The sequence below is a fragment of the Penicillium expansum genome, assembly GCF_000769745.1.
Source record: "Penicillium expansum strain MD-8 chromosome Unknown contig167, whole genome shotgun sequence".
Lineage (NCBI taxonomy): Eukaryota > Fungi > Ascomycota > Eurotiomycetes > Eurotiales > Aspergillaceae > Penicillium > Penicillium expansum.
The window spans coordinates 294,545-316,137 of record NW_015971534.1 but is presented as its reverse complement, the minus strand read 5'-3'; the positions used below and the strand labels follow the sequence as shown (position 1 = coordinate 316,137).

The window sequence follows — 21,593 nt, the reverse complement described above, 5'->3', positions numbered from 1 at the left end:
TTGTGCGTTGTCGCATCATTAGATAGTATATCCTGCCCACAATCCATCTTCACAAACCAGAGGAAGGAAAAAATCAGAAACAATTCAGGAAAAAAACTCCAGACCCACATATCCGGTGGAACACACAAAACGCCATCATCCTTTCCACTCTATGACCAGCACGAGTCTTAGGTGATTCTATTCCGGGACAGCATGGTATTTGTCAGTCGCTGATCGGAATAGCTCCTGTTGTTGCCGTAGAAGCTCCTCTTCTGTCAGACCACTTTGTTCCATCTTGCTCTGCTTCTTCTCTCGCGACTATGATTAAGAAAAGAGGTCAGCCTGCGCTCTAAGGTGTCACAATTCCAAGCAAGATGTTCACATACCTTCAGCTGCTGCTTGTGTTCTTCGGCAACGGCGAGTACATCGCCGATATAATCACTGAAGCCGAGATCCCGTAATGCCTTCTCCACATGTTCACAAGCGATGGTCTTCTTAGCCTCCTTCTCGCTGATATCGTTTGCTTCGGAGGAGATTAGGGTGATGAATTCAACACAGCATTCCATCAGCAAGTCGCGCGCATCCTTGGAGAAGGTTTGGCCGGAGCTAGGTGGTAAAATCTCAGTAATAATCTTCTGGACCGTCGCTATCACAGAGATAAGTTAGTAAAGGCTAGCAAACGCGTGCGTGAAGCCCCAAGTGCATAGTGGCGAGTAGCAAAGAAGCTCACAAAGAGCTGCACACATTCATGGGGGGTATTGCACTGTACCTTTAGGCAGCGATAGGTCATCGTTTGCTATTCACCCACATATGTCAGCAGGTTGCGCGTAGGCGGGCAAGATCTAGAGATCACTTACAATTGAATTCTCTGTCGGACATGGCGAATCAGGTGATATGGCGACAGATGAATAAAGAACAAGTGCCAGATCGTAAGGGAGAGGCGTAAAAAGGGATGCTTTAATTTCTTTGATCTTTTGCGTGGGGCTCAAAGTTTCAAGGCCCATCGCAGGCGCGCGACGGAGTTAAGTACAATTTCTTGCCGGCAGAATACTACCGCTTTGGGCCACATAAATTGCGCTGAATTTTTTTTCTCATTTGCTCCTTCTTCATCAGTCTTCATTCTCCTCCAACTACCTTGGAAAGAGTCCTTCAAATGAGATCGACTCTTTCCGAGGCCACACACTAATGGTAAGCTCTTGCTTGAATCCCTTTTTTCCAATTTCTACATGATGAACTTTGCTTGTCGCCCCTATCATACATTCTATGGTGACCTTACCTGTCCTAGCCAAACGGACTATCTGAACTATATCAATTCTGCCTATTTGCATCTCACTTCATTTGTCTGAAGCTGTTGCTAACTTTATTGAAGAATTTTTACAGAAAATCAATCTCGTTATTGTAGCTTGGAACTCGTTTCTGCTTGGATTACATTTGTGGAGCACAATTGGGAGGATGGGAATACTTTACATCTGTATTTAAAGGTACGCGCAGAAATTTTGCTATATTTTCAGTTCCAATTACATGATGTATACCTTTACATTCCATGCTAAACATGAAGGTGCACTGCGCCTAATGCTTATAAAATGTATTGCTTTTCATCTTTCGACTGACTTGTAATCAATCATTGCTCCAAATCTTGCACTCATTGTTATATGGCGATCGTTACTGACTTGCTATAAAGATTACAGATATGAACACAAAAATTTATACTAGCTATCAATGATATTCTTATTCCTGGAAAACCTCGAGTTCCTTGTCGTTCCACCTGCCAATTATTAGTAACTTCTCGCGTAATGTGTGGGATAGGACATACGAATAGAAATGACCGCTGATTTCCTTCGGCGCATCGAGCACCAGCTTGGCCATGACATGGCCGGGCTGTTCGGGCTTGAGGAGCTTGCCGTCCTTGTGGACTCCAGTGAACTTGGAGTGCATTTCAGCGTCCAATGCTGTGGCATGGTCCTCCCGCAGAGCGCGCTGCATCTCGGTGTCGACCATACCGGGTCTGATAGACACGGAGGTGACGTCGGGTTCTTCGGCACCCAAGCTCATGGCAAAATTGTTCATGGCGGCTTTGGTGGCAGCATAGAGAGCCCAACCACGGTAACCGGTGACTGCTGCTCCAGAAGACGTGAAGATAATTTTTCCCTTGGATTCACGGAGAGCCGGAAGAGCCGCTTTGGCCTAGATTCTGTTAGTAGTGCATGGTAAATTTGATATAAGTCTCGTACAAAAGCAACCAAGCTGATAAAGTTGATATCAAAGCCCTCCTTCCATTGCTGGGGATCAGCGTCGGAGATTTTGCCGATCTGGCCTAGCAGGCCGTGGTTAAGGACCATTCCATCAAGCTGACCGAAGGTCTTGATGGCTGTATCGACGGCCTGTTGGGCAAGAGAGAAGTCTGACAGGTCACCATTCAGGACTGCTACCTGTTTGCCGTATTGCTCCTTGAGCTTTTGGAGGGGCTCAACGCTGCGAGCTACCACCACCACATTGTGCGATTGAGGTGCCGTGAGCAGATATTTGGCCACGGCAAGGCCGATACCTAGAGATGTTGATATCAGTATAGGGCCATGCATGAAATTTTGAGGGGCGGTACCTCTTGAAGCTCCTGTGACAATGATGGTCTTGGCTGCCATTTTGATGAATGCTATGGTGGTGTTAGTGATATGAATTATCTAATAGAAAAGCAACACCACGACAAAGAAAGCTAGAAAGAAAGCTGAGTTTGAAATAACAGTAGCAAAGAGCATGCATGACAGCAGGTTTCGGCATTGCTTTGTATGCCGAGACTCATGGTGTTGGCGAATTATTCCATAAACACACTCGAGCTGTCTTCGGTATATGGGCGAACAAATATGACTGAACAGCTTTGGAAAGCCACTAACTCAAGCATTGGGGAAATCTGGATAGGCAGCTGGTATAACTTACTTTCAAAATTATTTTGCAGATGTCTTTAATGCTGAATGCCAATTATGACAATGAATAATAATATGAAGACCCAAGGACAGTGACAGAGTGCCGCGAAAGGTTTAGTGCGGGGCTTATTAATTTCGTGGGGCCCGACCTTGAGGGAGGTTTACCTACAGGGTAGACGTCTTGTACTATATCTTTTATTATGAAGAGTAGGGTATATGAAATAGAACCTGTAGGCATAGATCTGAGCAATAGTCCCAAGTAATTTTTTAATTTGCAATAGAAAATAGAGCCGTTACCGATTTTAGAGAAGCGACCTGAGAGATCCACTTTCAATAGGAAACACTTAAAAGATAGCCCAAAAGAGCCAACCGTTGCGATCAGCTTCTTCCCCTACTCCATAGTACATACATAATGTATTGGCAAAGTTTGGTCCATGGTAGCATGTATCATTATCTAATGTGCCAAGTCATGGAATTCCTCCCCGCTGATCCATCCCACCACTCACTTGTACGCATTCCCGGGCCGGTGCATAGGAACCCGGGAAGAAAAACCATAAAGTGTCGATGAATATGACCTGGAACAGTCTCATCTGCAAGGAATAATTGGGACGAACACTTTCTTTCGACAATTGATGGGAGGTTTTGATTCCGCGCCTACAACAGCCAGCATGTCGACCGTCATTCTTGGAGGAGGCATCATTGGAGCCTCAACTGGGTACTACCTATCTGCCAACCAAACAGAAGGCGAGATTCACATCGTTGAGCAATCCCCAGAGCTTTTCACCGCAGCCTCAGGATATGCCGCGGGTTTCCTAGCCAGAGATTGGTTCGACTCATCTCTTGCCCCTCTTGGTGCTATGTCCTTCGACTTGCACCATGAGCTTGCCACAACACAAGGCGGAGAGAAGAAGTGGGGGTTTATGAAAGGAACAGCATTCAACTTGGATACCGTTGCTCAACGCCAGCGAGGTGGTCCCCGCGGTGACGATTGGTTGCGAACGGGCACCAGTAGGGCAGAGACCTCGGCTGGATCCGAGGATATCACCCCGGTTGAGTTTCCGGAATGGTTGACGATGCAGAAAGAGGGAATCGTAGAGAAAATCAGCCAAGGCGAAACCGTGGCTCAAGTGTGGGTGTCAAATTGAAGCGTTTTGCGGATGATTTGCTAACTGTGTTCAGAGACCCATTGTGGTTAAGCCAATTCCTCATTAATGGTGCTGTGTCCCGAGGTGTTAAGCTTCATAATCCAGCACAGGCAACCGCAGTGATCAAAGATGGGAAGGATATGATCACTGGTGTCAAAATTGTGTCTTTGGATTCTAAGAAGGAATCAATCATTCCTTGTACGAACCTTGTGCTGAGCATGGGACCATGGACGCCGCGGGCTCTCAGAGATCTATTCCCTTCCTCTCAGGTACTATTTGATATATCGCCTTTGGCTGGCTATTCACTGGTAGTTCGATCCCCTCGGTATACAATGGAGCACGAGAGAAATGTTTACCGTGGAAGTAGCCATGCTGTATTCACCACACATCCTCCGTCATGTGGGTTTAGTGCTGAGATCTTCCTTAGGGAAGGCGGAGAGATTTATATCGCAGGTCTCAACAACCCCACGATGAAGCTTCCATCTTGCGCCGGGGATACCAGTCAGCTTTTTGATCCCTCCGAGATGCAGAAACTCAAAGATGTTGCAGTCCGTTTGATGGGAGATCTTCCTAAGGGCACAAAGGAGGCTACCGACGAGACGTCCAACACAGATGACCTGGAGATCATCCGTGAAGGGCTGTGCTTTCGCCCGGTAGGAGATAATGGTATTCCCACGATTGGAAGAGTGGAAGATCACTCTCTGGGAGGAGTGAAAGTAAATCCCAAGGGAGGCGTCTTCATAGCCGCTGGGCACGGAGCGTGGGGAATCTCTTTGTGTTTGGGAACTGGGAAGGTTGTTTCTGAGATGATCAAAAAGCAAAAGCTTTCAGTGGATGTGAGTGGATTGGCCGTTCAGGACAAAAGTCCTAGTTCTAAGCTGTGAGCATTTGATATATGATAGGAAAGAGCTCTAACTAGATGTTCCTCAAGACGTAATTTGTCTGTCACTGGCAAAACAATAGGGTAGCCATGTGATTTAGGATTTCATCCTCTGATTGTGCACATATTGACTTTCAAAGTTCAGCTCGTCAAATTAACAAAGACTGATCATCTTCCAACTTCGAATTCAAATACCTCCTTATCAACCTCGCGTTGAAGGTCACACCCTCTGGACATCGGATAATAGATATTCCGGACACCCGCGCAGCTCCCCAGGTTTAGTCATCAAGTATTCGCGCCACTCGAGCTCTCCAGAAACTTCAGGCATCGGATATCACCCAGCTGTCAAAGCAACTTTGCCCTCCTTTCATTTTGCCTGTGTCTGCAACACGACCCTCTCATTTAACCTTCCCTCAGATCTTCCTCAGCCAACATCAGAGCTTGACAGCAACCAATCATGGCCAACTACCTTGCATCCATCTTCGGTACCGAGCAGGACAAGGTCAATTGTTCGTTCTACTACAAAATCGGCGCATGCCGACACGGCGACCGCTGCTCTCGCAAGCATGTCAAGCCTTCGTACTCGCAGACTATTCTCATGCCGAACATGTACCAGAACCCGGCCTACGACCCCAAGAACAAGATGAACCCCAGCCAGATGCAGAATCACTTCGACGCCTTCTACGAGGACGTATGGTGTGAGATGTGCAAGTACGGCGAGCTTGAAGAGTTGGTCATCTGCGACAACAACAACGACCGTAAGTAGTGTTCTCTTTGAAATATCCGATTCTCTACTGACATCTGGTCTCGCGACAATAGATCTCATTGGTAACGTCTACGGCCGATTCAAATACGAAGAAGATGCGCAGAAAGCATGTGACGCATTAAACTCCCGTTGGTACGCAGCGCGACCTATATACTGCGAGTTATCACCCGTCACGGATTTCCGAGAAGCCTGTTGTCGTCTCAATAGCGGTGAAGGGTGTGTACGAGGGGGCTTCTGCAATTTCATTCACCGAAAAGATCCTTCACCTGAGCTTGACCGCGAGCTCCGACTCAGCACCAAGAAGTGGCTCAAGGAGCGCGGCAGAGATCCTCGCAGCGCCAGCCGAAGCCCCAGCCCTGAGCCCGCCCGGCGGAGATACTAGTGGTGTACCACGGATCTTGAATTTTCTCATTGTTGTTTCACTACATTCGATCCTTTGGCGTTCGGCGATATCAGTCGGTGGTTCGATTCCACTTTCCTTTGCGCAGCGGCGTATCTAGGACATAGGGTCTCGGTCTGTCTTTACTTTTGCTGATTGGCATTTGCGTTTATCATGATATCAGACTTGTGCGATCAATAAAACTCACAGCTTGGCTGCATGTACAAATCTTGCCCGGTAATTCCCTATGCGTAGTTGAAGCTGAATACGAACTCGCTTGATAGTTTGACTTTGATACCAAGTTGACGCGTCGTATGACGAGGAGTGCATGCTCATGACATCGTTATCTATCTATTTAATGGGATAGGTTCATCTCTCAACGAAATCCTGTCACTTATCCTGTCACTCATCCTGTGTGCGCCAGATAGTAGACGACGAATTACATTCATGAGTTAACGCCCACATCTTACTTTTTTGACCAGTCAGACTAAACACGCTCCTAGCTGCTTACTATCCCTGGCTAAATGATATACAATATACCCGGGCGCTATCACCCTGAGCCTTGATCCCTACCAGTGCGTTTCCCACGCTGATACTAATTAAGATGATAGCGACAGCATATGGAGGGTCATAATGTGTAACTTGTTAAAACTACAACTGTACATAGCCTAGGTAATGATTCTAAGCACCATGCTATATGCTCGGACCCTGCTCCGTATTTGCACAATCCAGTCGCACGATACTAAGGCTGTTTACAGATGCTCGAGGTATCAAGTAGTTGTTGAGATGTCTGATACCTGTTTGCTCAGATCCTCCTATCTGAGTTTAGATGCCCTTTGTCTTGAATCTAAAAAAGCCCTTCTGACTACGAATAGGACAATGTTTCCTAAATAATTTTCTCTTTAGTTTGTTCTAAAGTTGGTAGCAACGTGCCTAGATGGTGCCTTAGGAACCAACAAATTTACTAAGCCTCCTTATCGGGTCTTCTTATCTTTCTTTCATCTACAGCCACGCGAGCGCGTCTGATCGCGTCAAAGCCAGTGCTCCTTTGGCACAAAGGACCTTGAACTGACTGATATTGCGAACCCTGAGACCTCCAGACCAGAAGTCATAGTTGAAAATATGCCCGAATACAATGACAGCAATCGTGCCTTTCTCCAGGCTTTCATGGCACGCTCGTCTATGACCTTTGAAGATGCGCAACCCATTCTAGCTGCGATATTAACAGTATCTGGTACTTGACTCCTGTTTAACCCCTATGTCACGAATGGTGGCAGTCGCTGATGTTGAAATTATCGAGCAGAGGGGCGAACAGTGGACCCTGATGAGGTTGGGGAAGATCAATTCTCTGACTTTATATCGGCCGCCAACACCGCCGTGTCACCCTTCGACCTTGAAATCAGAAGCTCACTGCCGCAAGTCCTTGAAACAGCCCAGCAAGATGCCCCAGCAACACCACCGAAGCGAGTGTATGCGCTTGTAAATACTACCAGTGATCCTTTGACACAACTCGCGACCACTTATTCTCCGGACGAGATTGCATTTCTCAAGCGCTTGCTTGACCACATGTTTGTTACAAATAATAACCGACTGTGTGAAGGAATGGCAGCTACACAAATGCAGGCTGTCCAACTCCATAAGGTTCCGTCTAGCGAACGGCAATCCACGGGCAATGATTCAACACAAACCCAAACTGCAGCGGTACAGTCATTGCGTATGACCCAAGCAGAAACCATGATTATCCACTTGATTCAAGAGGGCTGGCTGCAGAAGAGCCCAAAGGGCTACCTCAGCCTTACACCACGAGCACTGATGGAGTTGCGGGGCTGGTTGGTCTTGACGTATAACGACGAGAGTTTAGATGGCCGAACGGTGGAGCGGATCAAATTTTGTGCTGCTTGCAAAGATATTATCACCGTAGTAAGTGTGCTTCTCGACCTAGTACGAAACAGACCTGACCGAGATACTCTAGGGCCAACGCTGCGAGAACCGTGATTGTAAGGGTCGACTTCATGACCATTGCATGCGCAACTTCTTCCGTATGCAGCAAGCAGAGAAATGCCCTGTTTGCAAAAATGAGTGGCCTGGCGATAAATTCGTGGGTGAAAGAGCGCTCACTGCGAACCCGAGGCCAAGCAACGCCGCTCCACCACAGAGGCAGTCCTCGTCTGCGGCGCCTAGTGCCCTTGGTGAAATTTCCGAGGACGAGAACGACAACGAAGAACAAGAACAAGAAGAGACTTGAACCTACGCTGGCGTGGAGACAAGGCCTGTCGTGGGTCTTACCAAATTTTGTTTGACCAAGCGTAGCGAGATGCGCTCGCACCGTGGACACGCCCATGTGAAAAGCAACGAATGAATGAATGACAGGGAAAATATTGAGTGAGGATTACTGTCAGCTTGCTTGATGCGACATCCAAAGCGATGTCGCATCTCGGGCATCGACCCCATTCTTGGGCTTTTTGTCAAGGCTCAGCCTTTATATTTTGTTTCAAAATGTAGATACTGGAGATCATGTGCGTGAGAATGGTCATGGGCTTTGTAAGATAAAAGGCCGGGTTAAAAATGACCTTGGATGACTTATGAATGAAATCAAATAACTCAAGCATATTGTAATACATCTTACTGGTATATCTAAGGCATAACCTATAAAATAGAGAAACGTGAGTGTTGATGAAGTAGACACCTGAGGCATCATTATCTCCCTTCAACCTCAAACTTCGACCCTTTCAACCTTCATCTCTTCATCTCTTCAATTAATTTAAACTTAAGAGCATTTAATACTGCTCTGATGAGATTTTTACTTAACTCAATAACTTCCAAACGGGAATTTGTCAGAAAATTTACTAATGCACCCCCAACTTCCCCACAAATCCACCAAATCCCTCGCACCAAACCTTCCCTGGAGTCAATGACGACGATATGGGGTGGCCCGATCCCAAGCCGGGTAGGTCTTGGCCGTGAAGGATGCCGACGGAAACTTTCGGTCTTCACAGCCAATAGTCAATATTATGTACAAAATACCATCATATTGGTCGTTACCCCCCGCATTTCCTGTTCACCCGGTGCAAGCCGTTTAACAACCAAGCCTCGTACGACATTTCCCTGAGCTGATGTTGGACCTCCACTAGAAGGTGTATAAAATTGGAACTGAGAACAGTCTGACCTTGGAATGGGCCAGTAAGCTTGACTTTATTTCCCCACATTCTACCATGCGTTCATAGCCGGGGTAATTTAAATTGCTCCTTACAAAAAGTATAGGTACGTGCCTGGATCTTCTCATTTCGGGCTGATTTAGGAAAGTGCCCTTAAACTTCCATCTTTTCTCAAAACTCTTCTTACTTCCTCCACCTTCCTGACCCCATGAATAGTGCCGATCGCCTCTTCTTAACTAGATTTTGAATTATTCGAGAATCTGACCTGGTTGACAAGGTGATAAAACTGCAGCATGCAGTTCAAGGTGAGTTTGTACCCATGTACCTCTGCAAATCGTCTAACACTTTGCGTAGTCGTTCAAGTGCGCGGTATTGCCGTTACTTCTGAGTCTTGTGAGCGGCTCTCCCGGAAGTCGTATCACAAGATGCTTCAGAGAACACACAGGCTCTACCTCGGCGGGCAACTTCAGCAACAACCTGTACCAGACCGGCTTCAATGGTGTGACCTGGGATGAAGACAACTGGCTTCTGAGCTCAACCAACTTGGAACAGGGTCGCTTTCAATCTCGAGGATCGGTGGCAAACGGATATTTGGGTATCAATGTTGCCAGTGCTGGTCCTTTCTTTGAAATTGATACTCACGAAGACGACACCAACGGCTGGCCACTTTTCTCTAGACGCCAGACCTTTGCAACGGTCAGTGGGTTCTTTGACTCGCAGCCTACTACAAATGGCAGCAACTTCCCCTGGCTATCCCAATATGGAGACGACAGTGTGATCAGTGGTATTCCCCACTGGGCGGGAATTATCCTGGATCTCGGTGACGATACTTATTTGGATGCAAAGGTCGACAATAAGACCATCTCCAATTTCCGAACCATATACGACTTCAAAGCAGGTATCTTGGTCTGGTCTTACAAATGGACGCCTCGGGGCAACAAGGGATCATACCAGATTACCTATCGTCTTTTTGCCCACAAACTGTATGTCAATCAAGCTGTGGTCGAGATGGAGATTATCCCGACCACGGGATCAGATGCGACCATCGTCAATGTTATCGATGGAGCTTCTGCAGTGCGCACCGACTTCGTGGAGACTGGAGAAGACGACGGTGCAATCTTCTCGGCAGTCCGGCCGAATGGGATTGCTAGTGTCACAGCTTATGTTTATGCGAACCTCACTGGGTCGCTAAATGTGGATCTCTCTTCGCGCAAGATCGTGTCAAACAAGCCATATGTCCACTCCAACCAATCGTCCATTGCGCAAGCAGTGAATGTTAAGTTCAAGCCTGGTCAGTTAGTTCGCGTCATCAAATATGTCGGAGGTGCTTCTACGGATGCCTTTGTTGATCCGAAACAAACGGCCAAGAAGGCTGCCTCCGCCGCGATGAGCAATGGCTACACCCAGTCTCTTCGAACCCATCTCGTGGAATGGGAAAACGTTATGCCCGATGCTTCGGTTGATCACTACGCTTTTCCAAACGGCACATTGCCTGCAGATAGCCACATCATTGATTTAGCAGTAATCTCCGTGGCCAGCACTTACTACTTGCTGCAGAATACTGCTGGCAAGAATGCAGTCAAGGAAGCCGCGGGAGCACCGGTAAACGTGGACAGCATTTCCGTTGGTGGCTTGACCTCTGACTCTTATGGTGGCCAAGTCTTCTGGGATGCAGATGTATGGATGCAACCTGGGCTTGTTGCTTCTCACCCAGAAGCGTCTCAGCGGTTTACCAATTTCCGTGTGGCCAAGTATGCCCAAACACAGGAGAATATACAGACTGCTTTATCTGGCTCCAAGAACCAGACAGATTTCAGTCCGTCAGCTGCAATCTTCCCTTGGACGAGTGGCCGTTTTGGCAACTGCACGGCTACTGGCCCTTGCTGGGACTACCAGTATCACCTAAATGGAGATATCGGAATCTCCTTGGTTAACCAATGGGTTACAAGTGGTAATACAAATGTATTCAAAGAAGAACATTTCCCAATTTACGATTCGGTGGCTACTCTCTATGCGGACCTGCTGGTTCGAAACGGGTCTCATTGGACGTTGACCAACATGACCGACCCTGTACGTTTGGCATCCCATCTATTTGCCGCATCCAAAACTAACATAAGATAGGATGAGTATGCCAATCATGTTGATGCGGGTGGCTTCACAATGCCGCTCATTGCCGAGACTCTCCGACATGCGAACGTCTTCCGTCAGCAATTTGGACTTGAAGAAAATGCTACCTGGGATGAAATGGCTGACAATGTGTTGGTGCTTCGTGAAAATGAAGTGACCCTCGAGTTCACTACCATGAATGGAAGCGCGGTCGTTAAACAAGCTGATGTGGTTATGGTCACCTATCCCCTTGGCTATACTGCCAACTACACTAGCCAAAATTCGCTGGATGACCTGGACTATGTGAGTATTCTGATTTTTGGCAACAAAAAGCTAAACTAACAAGATCTAGTACGCAGCCAAACAATCTGCTGATGGCCCTGCTATGACTTGGGCTATTTTTTCTGTCGTTGCAAACGAAATGTCGCCATCTGGCTGCTCAGCATACACATATGCGCAGTACTCATATAAGCCGTATACCCGTGCGCCATTCTACCAAATGTCGGAGCAGATGGTGGATAATGCTACCGTCAATGGAGGCACACACCCGGCGTATCCATTCCTGACTGGTCACGGTGGTTCAAACCAGGTTGCCATATATGGTTATCTTGGATTGCGGCTGGTAGCAGATGACATCCTCCATGTGGATCCAAATTTGCCTCCCCAGATTCCATACCTGAAGTATCGTACCTTCTACTGGCGAGGATGGCCCATCTCGGCATGGTCAAATTATACACACACGACCATCAGCCATGCCACAGAGGCTGCCCCACTGGAGACTGCGGATCAGAGATTCGCCAACAAAACAATCACAATTCACACTGGCCCAGAAGTCGATACCACCATTTATTATCTCCCTATCAAGGGCTCTGTTGTCATTCCTAACCGACAGATTGGATCTGAGAATACTGTGACAGGCAATCTCGTACAGTGCCGGACTGTTTCCTCTTCGGATGCATTTGAACCTGGCCAATTCCCTATTTCCGCAGTAGACGGTGCAGCCTCGACAAAATGGCAGCCCTCACTGGCAGCTGATGTAAGTTCCGTGACAGTCTCATTCGAAGATGAGGTTAGCGCTTTGGTATCAGGCTTCTACTTCGATTGGGCACAGGCACCCCCGGTCAACGCCACAGTTATCTTCCACAACAAGACTTTGGAAGATCCTGCGAGGGCGCTTTCCGCTGAAAGCTCGGACTACAAAGTTATTTACAGCCTGACCAACATCATTCAATCGAATCCATATGACGAGACCACAAACCTCGAGATCATTGCCATCCCCACGGGAAACACAACAAATGTGACTTTATCATCTCCCGTGCCAGCAGCGCGCTATGCATCTCTACTTATCGTGGGAAACCAAGCGCTTGACTCTGTTGATCTGGAGGCCAAAAATGGAACTGGCGCGACTGTTGCAGAGTGGGCTATTCTCAGACAAGAGAAGACGCACACTTCCTCAGGCCCCAAATCTGCCAACAAGAAGATGGAAGTGCGTGTAGCAGCAGCCGTGTCAGATACGGATGCCTTTATGCGTCGCCGTCGAGTGCTTCTGTCTAACTCTAGAGGCTGATTGACTTGCCCTGGAGTTCCCCTGGATTTTTCCCGAAGCACTCAACAACAAGATTTCCTTGTAAATACAATCTTCTTCTCATTGGTTCTCTACCAGCACTTCACCCACAATACGAATTCATTGAATTGAAGCCTACATATAATCACGCTCCAAAGTGTAAAGTTAGTTGTAAATCGTGCCAAGTTGAACAGTATTCGCACCTATTTAAAATTGATATATCCATACATACAGTCATAACGGACATCGTCTACTAATCAAGCGCAAACCGATCCAAGAACTTGAAGGTCCGAAGTCCCTCCTTAAGATCCTTGGCAAATGCATCCCCAGCGGTGCTACCAGTATACACACCCTCACGGTCCGAGGAAATGAGCCCAGACTGCAGAGCAGCGGAGCCCTTACCCAGCGCACCAACAGTCTTACCGAATCGGAAAGCATCGAGCAAAATATCCAAAGGCCGACCGGCGGGATACAAAGTCGACGCACCAGAAGCCTTATTAGGCAGGGTAGTGAAAGACTTGGAGCCAAACAGACCCTCCGCCCCATCGGCAACAACAAGAGCATCGAACTGAACCGCGTCAGACGCAGAGTACGTCTGATCAACACCATCCACCAACCTCTCCGCAACAACAACGACATCAACACCCGCAGAAGACAAAGCAGACTGCAACTTCGCGCCCTGCGCAATAGAAGCTGGCTTATCCACAGACGCAAGGAGACCAACCTTCAGCCCGTCCAGCTTGGCGAGTTTCTGTCCGAAGGCGCCGATGTTCGCGGTCGTGTTGTCGTGGTAGTATGTGTTATCTGGCTTCGGCGCGTCAATTCCAATGGCCTTTGCGACGCGAGTGGCGAGATCGTTGCTGATGCGGTTCAATTGGATGATTACGTTGTTGCGAACGACGTTGCTCTTCACGTTCGAGGTCTCGAATCGCATCGCGTCGACGATGAATTGCCTCTCGGCTGGTACGAGCGAGTTCCAGAATAGGCGGGGTTGAGACCAGACGTCTTCGAAGGTTGAGCTGACGGTGCGTTGGAGCTTGCCGCTTGCTGAGCGATCAGGTGCGGTGAAGAAGCCCTTGCCCACGGTTTGGTTGGCTTGTTTTGGGGAACCCTTGTTCTCTGTGTTGGGGGAGTAGGCGTTCGGGTTTAGGGGGATGAACATTTGGCCTGGGTTTGTTAGAAAGGGGGTGTTGAGGGTGAGGCTGGGATTATGGTGGGTACGTACCTGCTCCGTCGCGGTTGTTGTTGTGGATTGGTGCGCGGGGACGGTTGATGGGGAGCTGCTCGAAGTTGGGACCGCCGTGGCGGTTGAGTTGGGTGTCTAGGTAGGAGAAGAGACGGCCCTGGAGGAGGGGGTCTTCAGTAAAGTCGATACCGCGGACAATGTGGCCCGGTTGGAACTAAGAAATTAGTATTACTCGCTGGTGATGATAGGTCGAGACGTACCATGACTTGCTCGGTTTCGGCGAAGTAGTTCAAAGGGTTTCGGTTCAGTTGCATCTTGCCCAGCTTAGTGACAGGAACGAGTTCTTCCGGGACGATCTTGGTAGGATCGAAAAGATCGAATCCAAATCGAAGCTGATCCTCTTCCTCCATGATTTGAACACCGAGCTAACGAACAATTAGCAAAAATCGCGATAAATGTGGGGGTTATTACGTACCTCCCATTCGGGGAAACGTCCAGCTTCAATAGATTCGAAAAGATCCTGACGCATAAAGTCCGCGTTTTTACCAGCGGTCTGCTGAGCCTCCTCCCACACAAAGCTAGCCTTGCCCTGCAGTCCCTTCCAGTGGAACTTGACAAGCTTGGTGTTTCCATCGTCAGTAACCAGACGGTAGGTGTGCACACCGAATCCATCAACATGACGGAACGACCGAGGAATACCGTGGCCAGCCATTGCCCAAAGAAGGGTGTGGAGCGTGCTAGGTTGCTGACTGAAGAAGTCCCAAGCAGAGTCGTGCGCGGTAGCAGCCTGGGGGATCTCGTTGTCGCCGCGGGGCTTGACGGCATGAATGAGATCCGGGAAAAGGATGGCATCCTGGATGAAGAAAACGGGGACATTGTTTCCAACAATATCTAGATCCAAATCAGCTATGTCCTTTCTTTGTCAATAGTGGGGTCTATCGTACCAAAGTTTCCTTCATCAGTAAAGAAACGAGTCGCAAAGCCGTGGACGTCTCGCGCAGTATCAGCGCTTCCGCGACTACCAGCAACGGTAGAGAAGCGGGTGAACATTGGGGTTTGTTTGCCTTTGGCGGAAAGGAAAGACGCGCCAGTTATGTTGGACCAGTCGCCATAGGAGGTGAATGTTCCGTGGGCGCCTGCGCCTCGAGCATGAACAGCGCGTTCCGGTACCTTGAAGAAAAGATAAGCTTTAGAACTTCAATAAAAACGCAGAAAACATACTCGTTCGTGATCGAAGCGTTGAATCTTCTGGCGGAAAATGAAATCCTCGAGCAGGGTCGCTCCACGCTCTCCTGCGCTGAGACTGTTTTGGTCCTCGATCGGGCCGCCAACATCAGAGGTCAGATAGACATCTTGGTCCTTGAGGTAGAATTGTGAGAGAAATTCTTCGGTGTTGGCAGCAGCATCTCCGTCAGCTCGACGTTCGATGTGAGGGTTATTGCCGGCCTCGCCAGTCATATAAGGACAGGCAGCATGGGCAATGCCAGCAAGGCCCGTAACGAGGGCAAGTACATGCATTGCGACAGTTAAATGATATAACTGTTGATATAAAGCTCAATCTCAATTGATTTGCCAACAAGTCAAATAAAAATAAAAATGAAAGACCCTGGGCTTCTCTTTATACTCCGGTTAGAATGTAAACCCCGATCAGCGAACTGAAACTGCCTAGTGCGACCTTTGTCATGAGCCAATGGGAAGCTCCATGAAGATGCGATGACGCATAATTCAGGTCCTATTATTGATCAGACATGGGCTGGCCATGATTCTCCAACCAGGAGACGGTTGATTATTTCAGCGTAATGGCCGAGACCAACAGTGTGATGAGATCGAATCACATAGTGGGGCCAAGCTTGGCTGTTGGCCGTCTCCACGAGCCAAGGAGAAGGAGCAGAGATAATATGCATGCTTTGCTCCGAATGGACCGTTGGCTCGTCCCAATGGAAATCCTGCCCTGTTGATCCATAGACGGGCCATAGGCAACAGGCTATCGTGAGAGAAATGGCGAAATGTCAGCTGATTGAAAAACTTGGCGACTCAAATCCGAGTTGGAATAGTCGGACGAGTCTCAAGTCAACCGTCGTGCATAGTGAAGGGGGGGGTCAAGGGGCTGATGTCTTGGCGGTGATTAAGCGTCGAAGGGGAATGTTGGTCGAGGTCGCGATGCTTGGTAATTAGCGAGTGAGGTTCTTGCAAAAACCCACTTGGCGTCTGTTTGGGCTTTGGAAAAAAAGAAACTGTATGTAGGGGATCTGCACCCTAGCGTCAAAACACCATGTCTCGTATGATTAATCTCCCAACTGTACGGAGTACGGAGTATGTTACTCCGTACTCCCTAAACATCGGGAGATATCCGGGCAAACATTCACATTGCAACATTGGAGTCCAGCACTCGAAATTGGGACCTGGAAAATCAACAGGGACGGAGCTGCAGTGTGGATTACCAAGCCCAGCTTCTGCACCTAATCCCTGCTAACGCACATCTCTTACCATTTTTAGAACTCACCTGCAACCAAGTTGGGATCCGTGATGACCCGTTTGTGTTGCTGACAACTAAGATGTTGCATCGGTCTCCGGGGCGGCACAACATGGGTGATATTAATTTTAGATATTGGCAGTCTTGTCCTGCATCAGAAAAAATGCACATGTGCTGTTCGTGGCCAACTATTGCTGGGGTTGCGGGGTGCGACAATGCTGAAAAGAGATGAGACTGGTCTTTTATGATCTTGGCAACTGTAAATTTGATATAACAGTTATTGAAAGAGCTATTTTTGATGTGATATGTGTGTGATAGAACTTTCGGCCGGCGAGTAGACGAGTACCGAGTATTCTATTTTGTAGTGATGAGGGGTCGAGATATGTTTTTTTTTAATTCTTTTTTCTTGGAGGGAGGACTTTTGTTTTCGAATTAGGTAAACTATTGGTAGAGCCGTTTCATTGATCAAATGATCAAATGATCATGTGGAATATCGGTATTGGTTTACCGTGCGAAAAGAAGACATACAGCCATGATGGAAGAAAGTCCGAATGTTCCATTTGACTACTCCTTTTGTCTATAATCCGAATAGCTGCAACTCCGATATGGAGTACAACGTTCAACATACCTCCTAGGAGTAACTATAATCAACCGATGGCATAACATAGATCTATCCTCGAGCCATCGGTGCAATATCACTCGGTTTAGCGGGGTCACTGTGATCCACGAACCCATGCTTCGCATACAATGGAACACCAGCCTTACTAGCGTCGATATACGCCCTAAGACCCTCGCGGTCCGCAATTTCGCATCCCCAGCGAACAAGCATAGAACCTGCCCCGCGACGGCGGTAGTCGGGATGCGTACCGAGCATATCAAGGTCTATCTAGTGCGTCAACAAAGGTACAGTCACACAGCATGTAGCGGCTAGCGGTCAAGGATTAGACTTACAGTAATGCTTCCCATCACCCATCACACGTTTGCGCTCCTTCTCCAGCCCCCCAAAGAAAGAATCACAATCCTGGCCAGGCATGTCCCCGTGCCAAGGCGGGAACCGAGCCCCGCGCTCGTCGGGCATGGCCAGGTCCCATTTCGCATATGCGACTATCCGTGCCTGGTCTTGGGCGTCTTTTGTATTGGGGTCGATGACTTTGAGGTATTTTTGATAGGGCTTTGTGAGCATGTCGCTGCGGTTGGCTGCGGTGAACCAATCACGCGCCCCTGGCGTGTCTGGGATTAGGTGGCGCATGCCGGGATCGTTGAACACGGTGAACCATAGCTCTGTAATGGCGGGGAGGTCTTGTATAGTGGCGGGCTCTAAGACTAGAGAATTTGGAGTAGACATTCTGGGCGTTTTATCTCTTGGTTGTTGTCGAGGGGTAGTTTTGAGTATACAGTGGGGTCGACTGGGCTAGCGGCCAAGGCTAAGTTGATTTGAAATAATCGCAACTATTTGAAGTCTGAGTCAAACACCCAATAATGAAGTACATAGAAGGGAATCTTTGCTCATTGGCGTGTAACATGCAGGTCTAAATCATATAAAACTTTAAACAATAATATTGGAAGTATATCAAATATAAAAAAAGCAGGGGCAACCCCTGTAGGGTCACTCAAGTGTAGTTCCCTTCTTGAGCTAGTCATGTTTAAAGGAGTTATTTATGTACAAGTTGACTCAAAGTCACTAGAAACAACAATGCCAATCTTCTCAGCATCAGGGTTTAGGATCTAGAAGGTGTGGGTCGTGTTTCTAGGTGTCGGTACAGGTGACCCCAAACGGTGATGGTATGCGAGTTTGCGCAAGTGTAATCACATAGGGTGTGGGGAAGAACGCGTATTTCGGTGATAGAGGTAGCGGACTGGTCAAGGCTAGCGCCGAATGAGGCAAGCAGAAGCAGCGAAGATTGTCCGGGCCGGTATCAAAGTAATATCGAAGCAATATATCTTGTGTCATAAACATCAAAGGGCGCATAATGTATAGAATTAAAGTGAGTTCAATATCCACCGCTGATCTTTATTGATCTTTGCGGAAGTCGCATCTTGTCCCCACGTGGCTTACCATGCGGATGACTTGGAAGTCTCAGGTGTTCGACAGGATGAAGGCATCAATTCAATTGAAAACGTATGGAAGCACGGAATAGATTGGACAGAATCCTCCGTGGGCTCACATATATTGCAGTGTTGTTTCGAATTAGCTTGGCGGGAGTCGTGCGACAGTTTCGACGATCCAAACCGATTTAGGTTTGAAGGGCGAGAAGTCAGAACAAAGATCATTCAAGCAGGATAGGATCAGGGGAATGTTTCATAGCCTGATATCCACTTCCCGAATGACGCTTATTCTTCAACGGGTGGCTTCGGCTTGGATTTTCGGGATACGATGAAGCGAGCGAGATTGAGATGAAATAAATTTAAAATTTGATTACGGTTTCATGGCTTTATCTACAATTCATATTTACATTGAATAATAACAAGAAGATTGAGGGGCAGACGGTAAGAATCGACAAGCCCAGGTCCGAGCAGACCGTCCTACCGTCCACAGATTAGCGCTGTTGGAACAACCGTCTCATGTGAGAGGCAACAAGTATGCGCCAACACTATATCGGGCATGTTAGCATTGGATCTTCAAAGAATAGACTGAGTGCACATACGAAATAGCCGCAAAGCAGGCACATAAGATAGCCCCCTCCAAATAATTGGTCTTTCCTTTGAGAACGATGAAATCGACCAAAAGAACAGCTCCAATCAGCGTGACCATTTCGAATCTATCAAAGTGCAAGGTCATAGGTTTGTCGAGAGCCCAGCCAATAAGCACCATTGCAGGTGAAACCAAGAGACCGATTTGAATGGCTGATCCAAGAGCAACACTGATAGCAAGATCCATTTGGTTTTTTGAGGCCACGACAACCGCAGTAACATTCTCAGCCACATTTCCGGCGATGGGAATAATGATCAAACCGACGAATGATTCACCGAGGACGCCCTGGTCATTGAGCGTTGAGAAGCTCGAGGAAAAGTATTCGGCGCATACGGCGATGAGAATTGTTGATAGGGCGAGGAGGCTGACTGATATAGCTCGGCTGGACCTAACAGCATAGCGTTCACAGCTACATACTCCATAGTCTCCGATAGGTGGCTCCGTTTGTCTGTGGAGGCTCGTTCTTCCTTCGGATGGCTCGTTGTGAAATAGTGGCATTGCTGATGCTGTGTGTGCGTCGACTGAACATGATCGTGATCGCACCTCTTGCATCTCTAGCTGCCGAATATCTCTGCTCGTTGCGCTTCCGACCTGAGTGGGATGTGATTCGAGGTCGTCTGTATATTGCTGAGGGTCGGTTGGATGTGGCACTTGAAGCCGTGTAGAGTGGAACAAGTGAGCGTGTGATTTGAACTGGAAGAAAAGGTATAAGAAATAAGTGCCGAGGAGGATGATGGACACCCCCCTGCTGAAGGACAATGACATATGATCAGCAGAAGTGACGCTCTTCACGCTGCCATAGAAAGCGCTCTATGTTTAAGATTAGCACCACATGTAATTAGAATACTTCAAACATCGCCTTACTGGTATCATGAGGCAAGAGATTGTGAGGTTGAGAAGTCCCACAAATGACTGTGTGAGATCAGTGTTATACGTCACATCACTCTTTGAGATACAGCCTGCTATGATTGCAGACCCGAGGACGAGCAGAAGGTTCACAAGGATGGACCCGAGGAGTGATGATTGAACTACTTTAATGTTGTTTTTCATCAAAGCAGTGCTATAGTAGATTAGTTTCGACTCAGCGCCAAGGTAGTCAACTTGGTGCTATATGAAAACTTACATGCTATGTGCTAGTCAGTATATATTGATTGAAAATGGAGGGACTTCCAAGCCTGGGACTCACAAAATAATAAGCTCCGCTAGATTCCCTATGGTGATGTTGAGGAGAGCGCCAGCGGTCTCACCCAAATCCTTAGAGATCCTCTCAGTAGCTTCTGTGAGCGTGATCGACAGCGGCACAATAGCAAGGAGGTTCCAGATGAATATTACAAGCGCCGGGCTTTGGGTATTGGAGATAATGACTGCCGATGCGGCGAATGCACCCGAGAAGACGATCCTGGGACTGACAATCTGTTTTGTCTGTTGTTTGAATATGGAGATTGAATTACAGGGTCTGCCATGATGGGGCCAACCAGACGAACTGCCGTCATTGGGGATTTGTGTTTTGTCGGGTCGAAGAAAGTTTTTCACTTTATGGAAGATGTCGTCTGGGCCGGAATTCGTGGAGGCCAGCTCGGCTTGTCCTTGATAACGATAAGAACTACGTCAGCTTTGGCCAGACGAATTTGAAGTATGGGACTCACTGCTTATTTCATATTGACAAGGATAGGAACCACTAGACCTGGGGTCGGATTCGAAAGAAGTATTCAGGGCGGCATGCTCGTCACTTGAGCTTCCAGCGGAAGTACTGATGTCATGAAGGTTCTTATCGTTGGAACCATTCGCTGTGGTCATCCTGAAAAGGCCCTTGAAAAAGAATGAAAGATTAAAACCACTATATAAATGCCAAAATTGAGGGCGGAATGGCCATCTGAATGTGAAAACGAGAGTTTGAAAATGAGCGTGTGTTACAGGTATGGATTGGGGTTGCGGGAATTGATTATCGACATGCGAGATGATCGCGGCACAACCCCTTTTCCTTGTGGCACGCCTGTGTAAACCACTTCCCAGTTAGCGGCTCTTGGCCATCATATAATTCGATATAACTTCCCCTTATGCAGTGCACAGTGGGTTGTGTGGGGGCCATACACCGCCAGCCTACCGCCTACCAGAGATACACTAGCGCACTTTCCGATCAGCGGAACATTGAAGCAAAATGACCTTTCTTATGATTTATTGCTAGTCAAGTATTTGTGTAAAAACGCTGATAAATCGTATTATCTGAGTCTTGCTTTTTCTTTTCCAATATTGACTGTGAATTTCATAGAATACATGCTATTTTAAGACCGGCAGTACTGGCAGAATCATAGGGCGGTAGGTGAACCCTTACGAAAAGCCCCACTGTACG

The 21,593-nt window shown here is 47.8% G+C and overlaps 9 protein-coding genes across 9 annotated transcripts; 4 read left to right on the top strand and 5 right to left on the bottom strand.

The window, feature by feature from the left end:
• Nucleotides 1-177: 177 nt before the first annotated feature.
• On the bottom strand, nt 178-858 carry nctB (negative cofactor 2 transcription regulator complex subunit NCB2; the record flags this gene model as incomplete). The annotated part of the gene is made up of 3 exons (XM_016742490.1): nt 178-297; nt 366-625; nt 837-858. 3 exons carry the CDS (start codon nt 856-858, stop codon nt 178-180), a joined length of 402 nt encoding a protein of 133 aa, XP_016592930.1.
• An 849-nt stretch (nt 859-1,707) lies between these two features.
• Nucleotides 1,708-2,618, bottom strand: PEX2_052150 (SDR family oxidoreductase; the record flags this gene model as incomplete). The annotated part of the gene is made up of 4 exons (XM_016742489.1): nt 1,708-1,744; nt 1,793-2,163; nt 2,211-2,524; nt 2,579-2,618. The coding sequence occupies 4 exons, from the start codon at nt 2,616-2,618 to the stop codon at nt 1,708-1,710; spliced, it is 762 nt and encodes a 253-aa protein (XP_016592929.1).
• A 947-nt stretch (nt 2,619-3,565) lies between these two features.
• Nucleotides 3,566-4,926, top strand: PEX2_052140 (NAD(P)/FAD-dependent oxidoreductase; the record flags this gene model as incomplete). The annotated part of the gene is made up of 2 exons (XM_016742488.1): nt 3,566-4,026; nt 4,077-4,926. The coding sequence occupies 2 exons, from the start codon at nt 3,566-3,568 to the stop codon at nt 4,924-4,926; spliced, it is 1,311 nt and encodes a 436-aa protein (XP_016592928.1).
• A 453-nt stretch (nt 4,927-5,379) lies between these two features.
• PEX2_052130 (zinc finger CCCH domain-containing RNA-binding protein) lies at nt 5,380-6,070 on the top strand (the record flags this gene model as incomplete). The annotated part of the gene is made up of 2 exons (XM_016742487.1): nt 5,380-5,680; nt 5,742-6,070. The coding sequence occupies 2 exons, from the start codon at nt 5,380-5,382 to the stop codon at nt 6,068-6,070; spliced, it is 630 nt and encodes a 209-aa protein (XP_016592927.1).
• A 1,119-nt stretch (nt 6,071-7,189) lies between these two features.
• On the top strand, nt 7,190-8,312 carry PEX2_052120 (non-structural maintenance of chromosomes element 1 family protein; the record flags this gene model as incomplete). The annotated part of the gene is made up of 3 exons (XM_016742486.1): nt 7,190-7,301; nt 7,371-7,987; nt 8,040-8,312. 3 exons carry the CDS (start codon nt 7,190-7,192, stop codon nt 8,310-8,312), a joined length of 1,002 nt encoding a protein of 333 aa, XP_016592926.1.
• A 1,203-nt stretch (nt 8,313-9,515) lies between these two features.
• Nucleotides 9,516-12,895, top strand: treA (alpha,alpha-trehalase treA; the record flags this gene model as incomplete). Its single annotated transcript, XM_016742485.1, has 4 exons — nt 9,516-9,527; nt 9,577-11,292; nt 11,344-11,631; nt 11,681-12,895. The coding sequence occupies 4 exons, from the start codon at nt 9,516-9,518 to the stop codon at nt 12,893-12,895; spliced, it is 3,231 nt and encodes a 1,076-aa protein (XP_016592925.1).
• A 250-nt stretch (nt 12,896-13,145) lies between these two features.
• cat1 (catalase catB) lies at nt 13,146-15,596 on the bottom strand (the record flags this gene model as incomplete). Its single annotated transcript, XM_016742484.1, has 6 exons — nt 13,146-14,059; nt 14,118-14,292; nt 14,339-14,503; nt 14,554-14,969; nt 15,023-15,248; nt 15,300-15,596. The coding sequence occupies 6 exons, from the start codon at nt 15,594-15,596 to the stop codon at nt 13,146-13,148; spliced, it is 2,193 nt and encodes a 730-aa protein (XP_016592924.1).
• Nucleotides 15,597-17,221: 1,625 nt separating this feature from the next.
• Nucleotides 17,222-17,896, bottom strand: PEX2_052090 (Acyl-CoA N-acyltransferase; the record flags this gene model as incomplete). The annotated part of the gene is made up of 2 exons (XM_016742483.1): nt 17,222-17,433; nt 17,503-17,896. 2 exons carry the CDS (start codon nt 17,894-17,896, stop codon nt 17,222-17,224), a joined length of 606 nt encoding a protein of 201 aa, XP_016592923.1.
• A 1,215-nt stretch (nt 17,897-19,111) lies between these two features.
• On the bottom strand, nt 19,112-20,736 carry PEX2_052080 (Sodium/calcium exchanger membrane region; the record flags this gene model as incomplete). Its single annotated transcript, XM_016742482.1, has 8 exons — nt 19,112-19,142; nt 19,197-19,607; nt 19,661-19,743; nt 19,787-20,053; nt 20,108-20,303; nt 20,367-20,369; nt 20,430-20,656; nt 20,695-20,736. 8 exons carry the CDS (start codon nt 20,734-20,736, stop codon nt 19,112-19,114), a joined length of 1,260 nt encoding a protein of 419 aa, XP_016592922.1.
• Nucleotides 20,737-21,593: the final 857 nt, after the last annotated feature.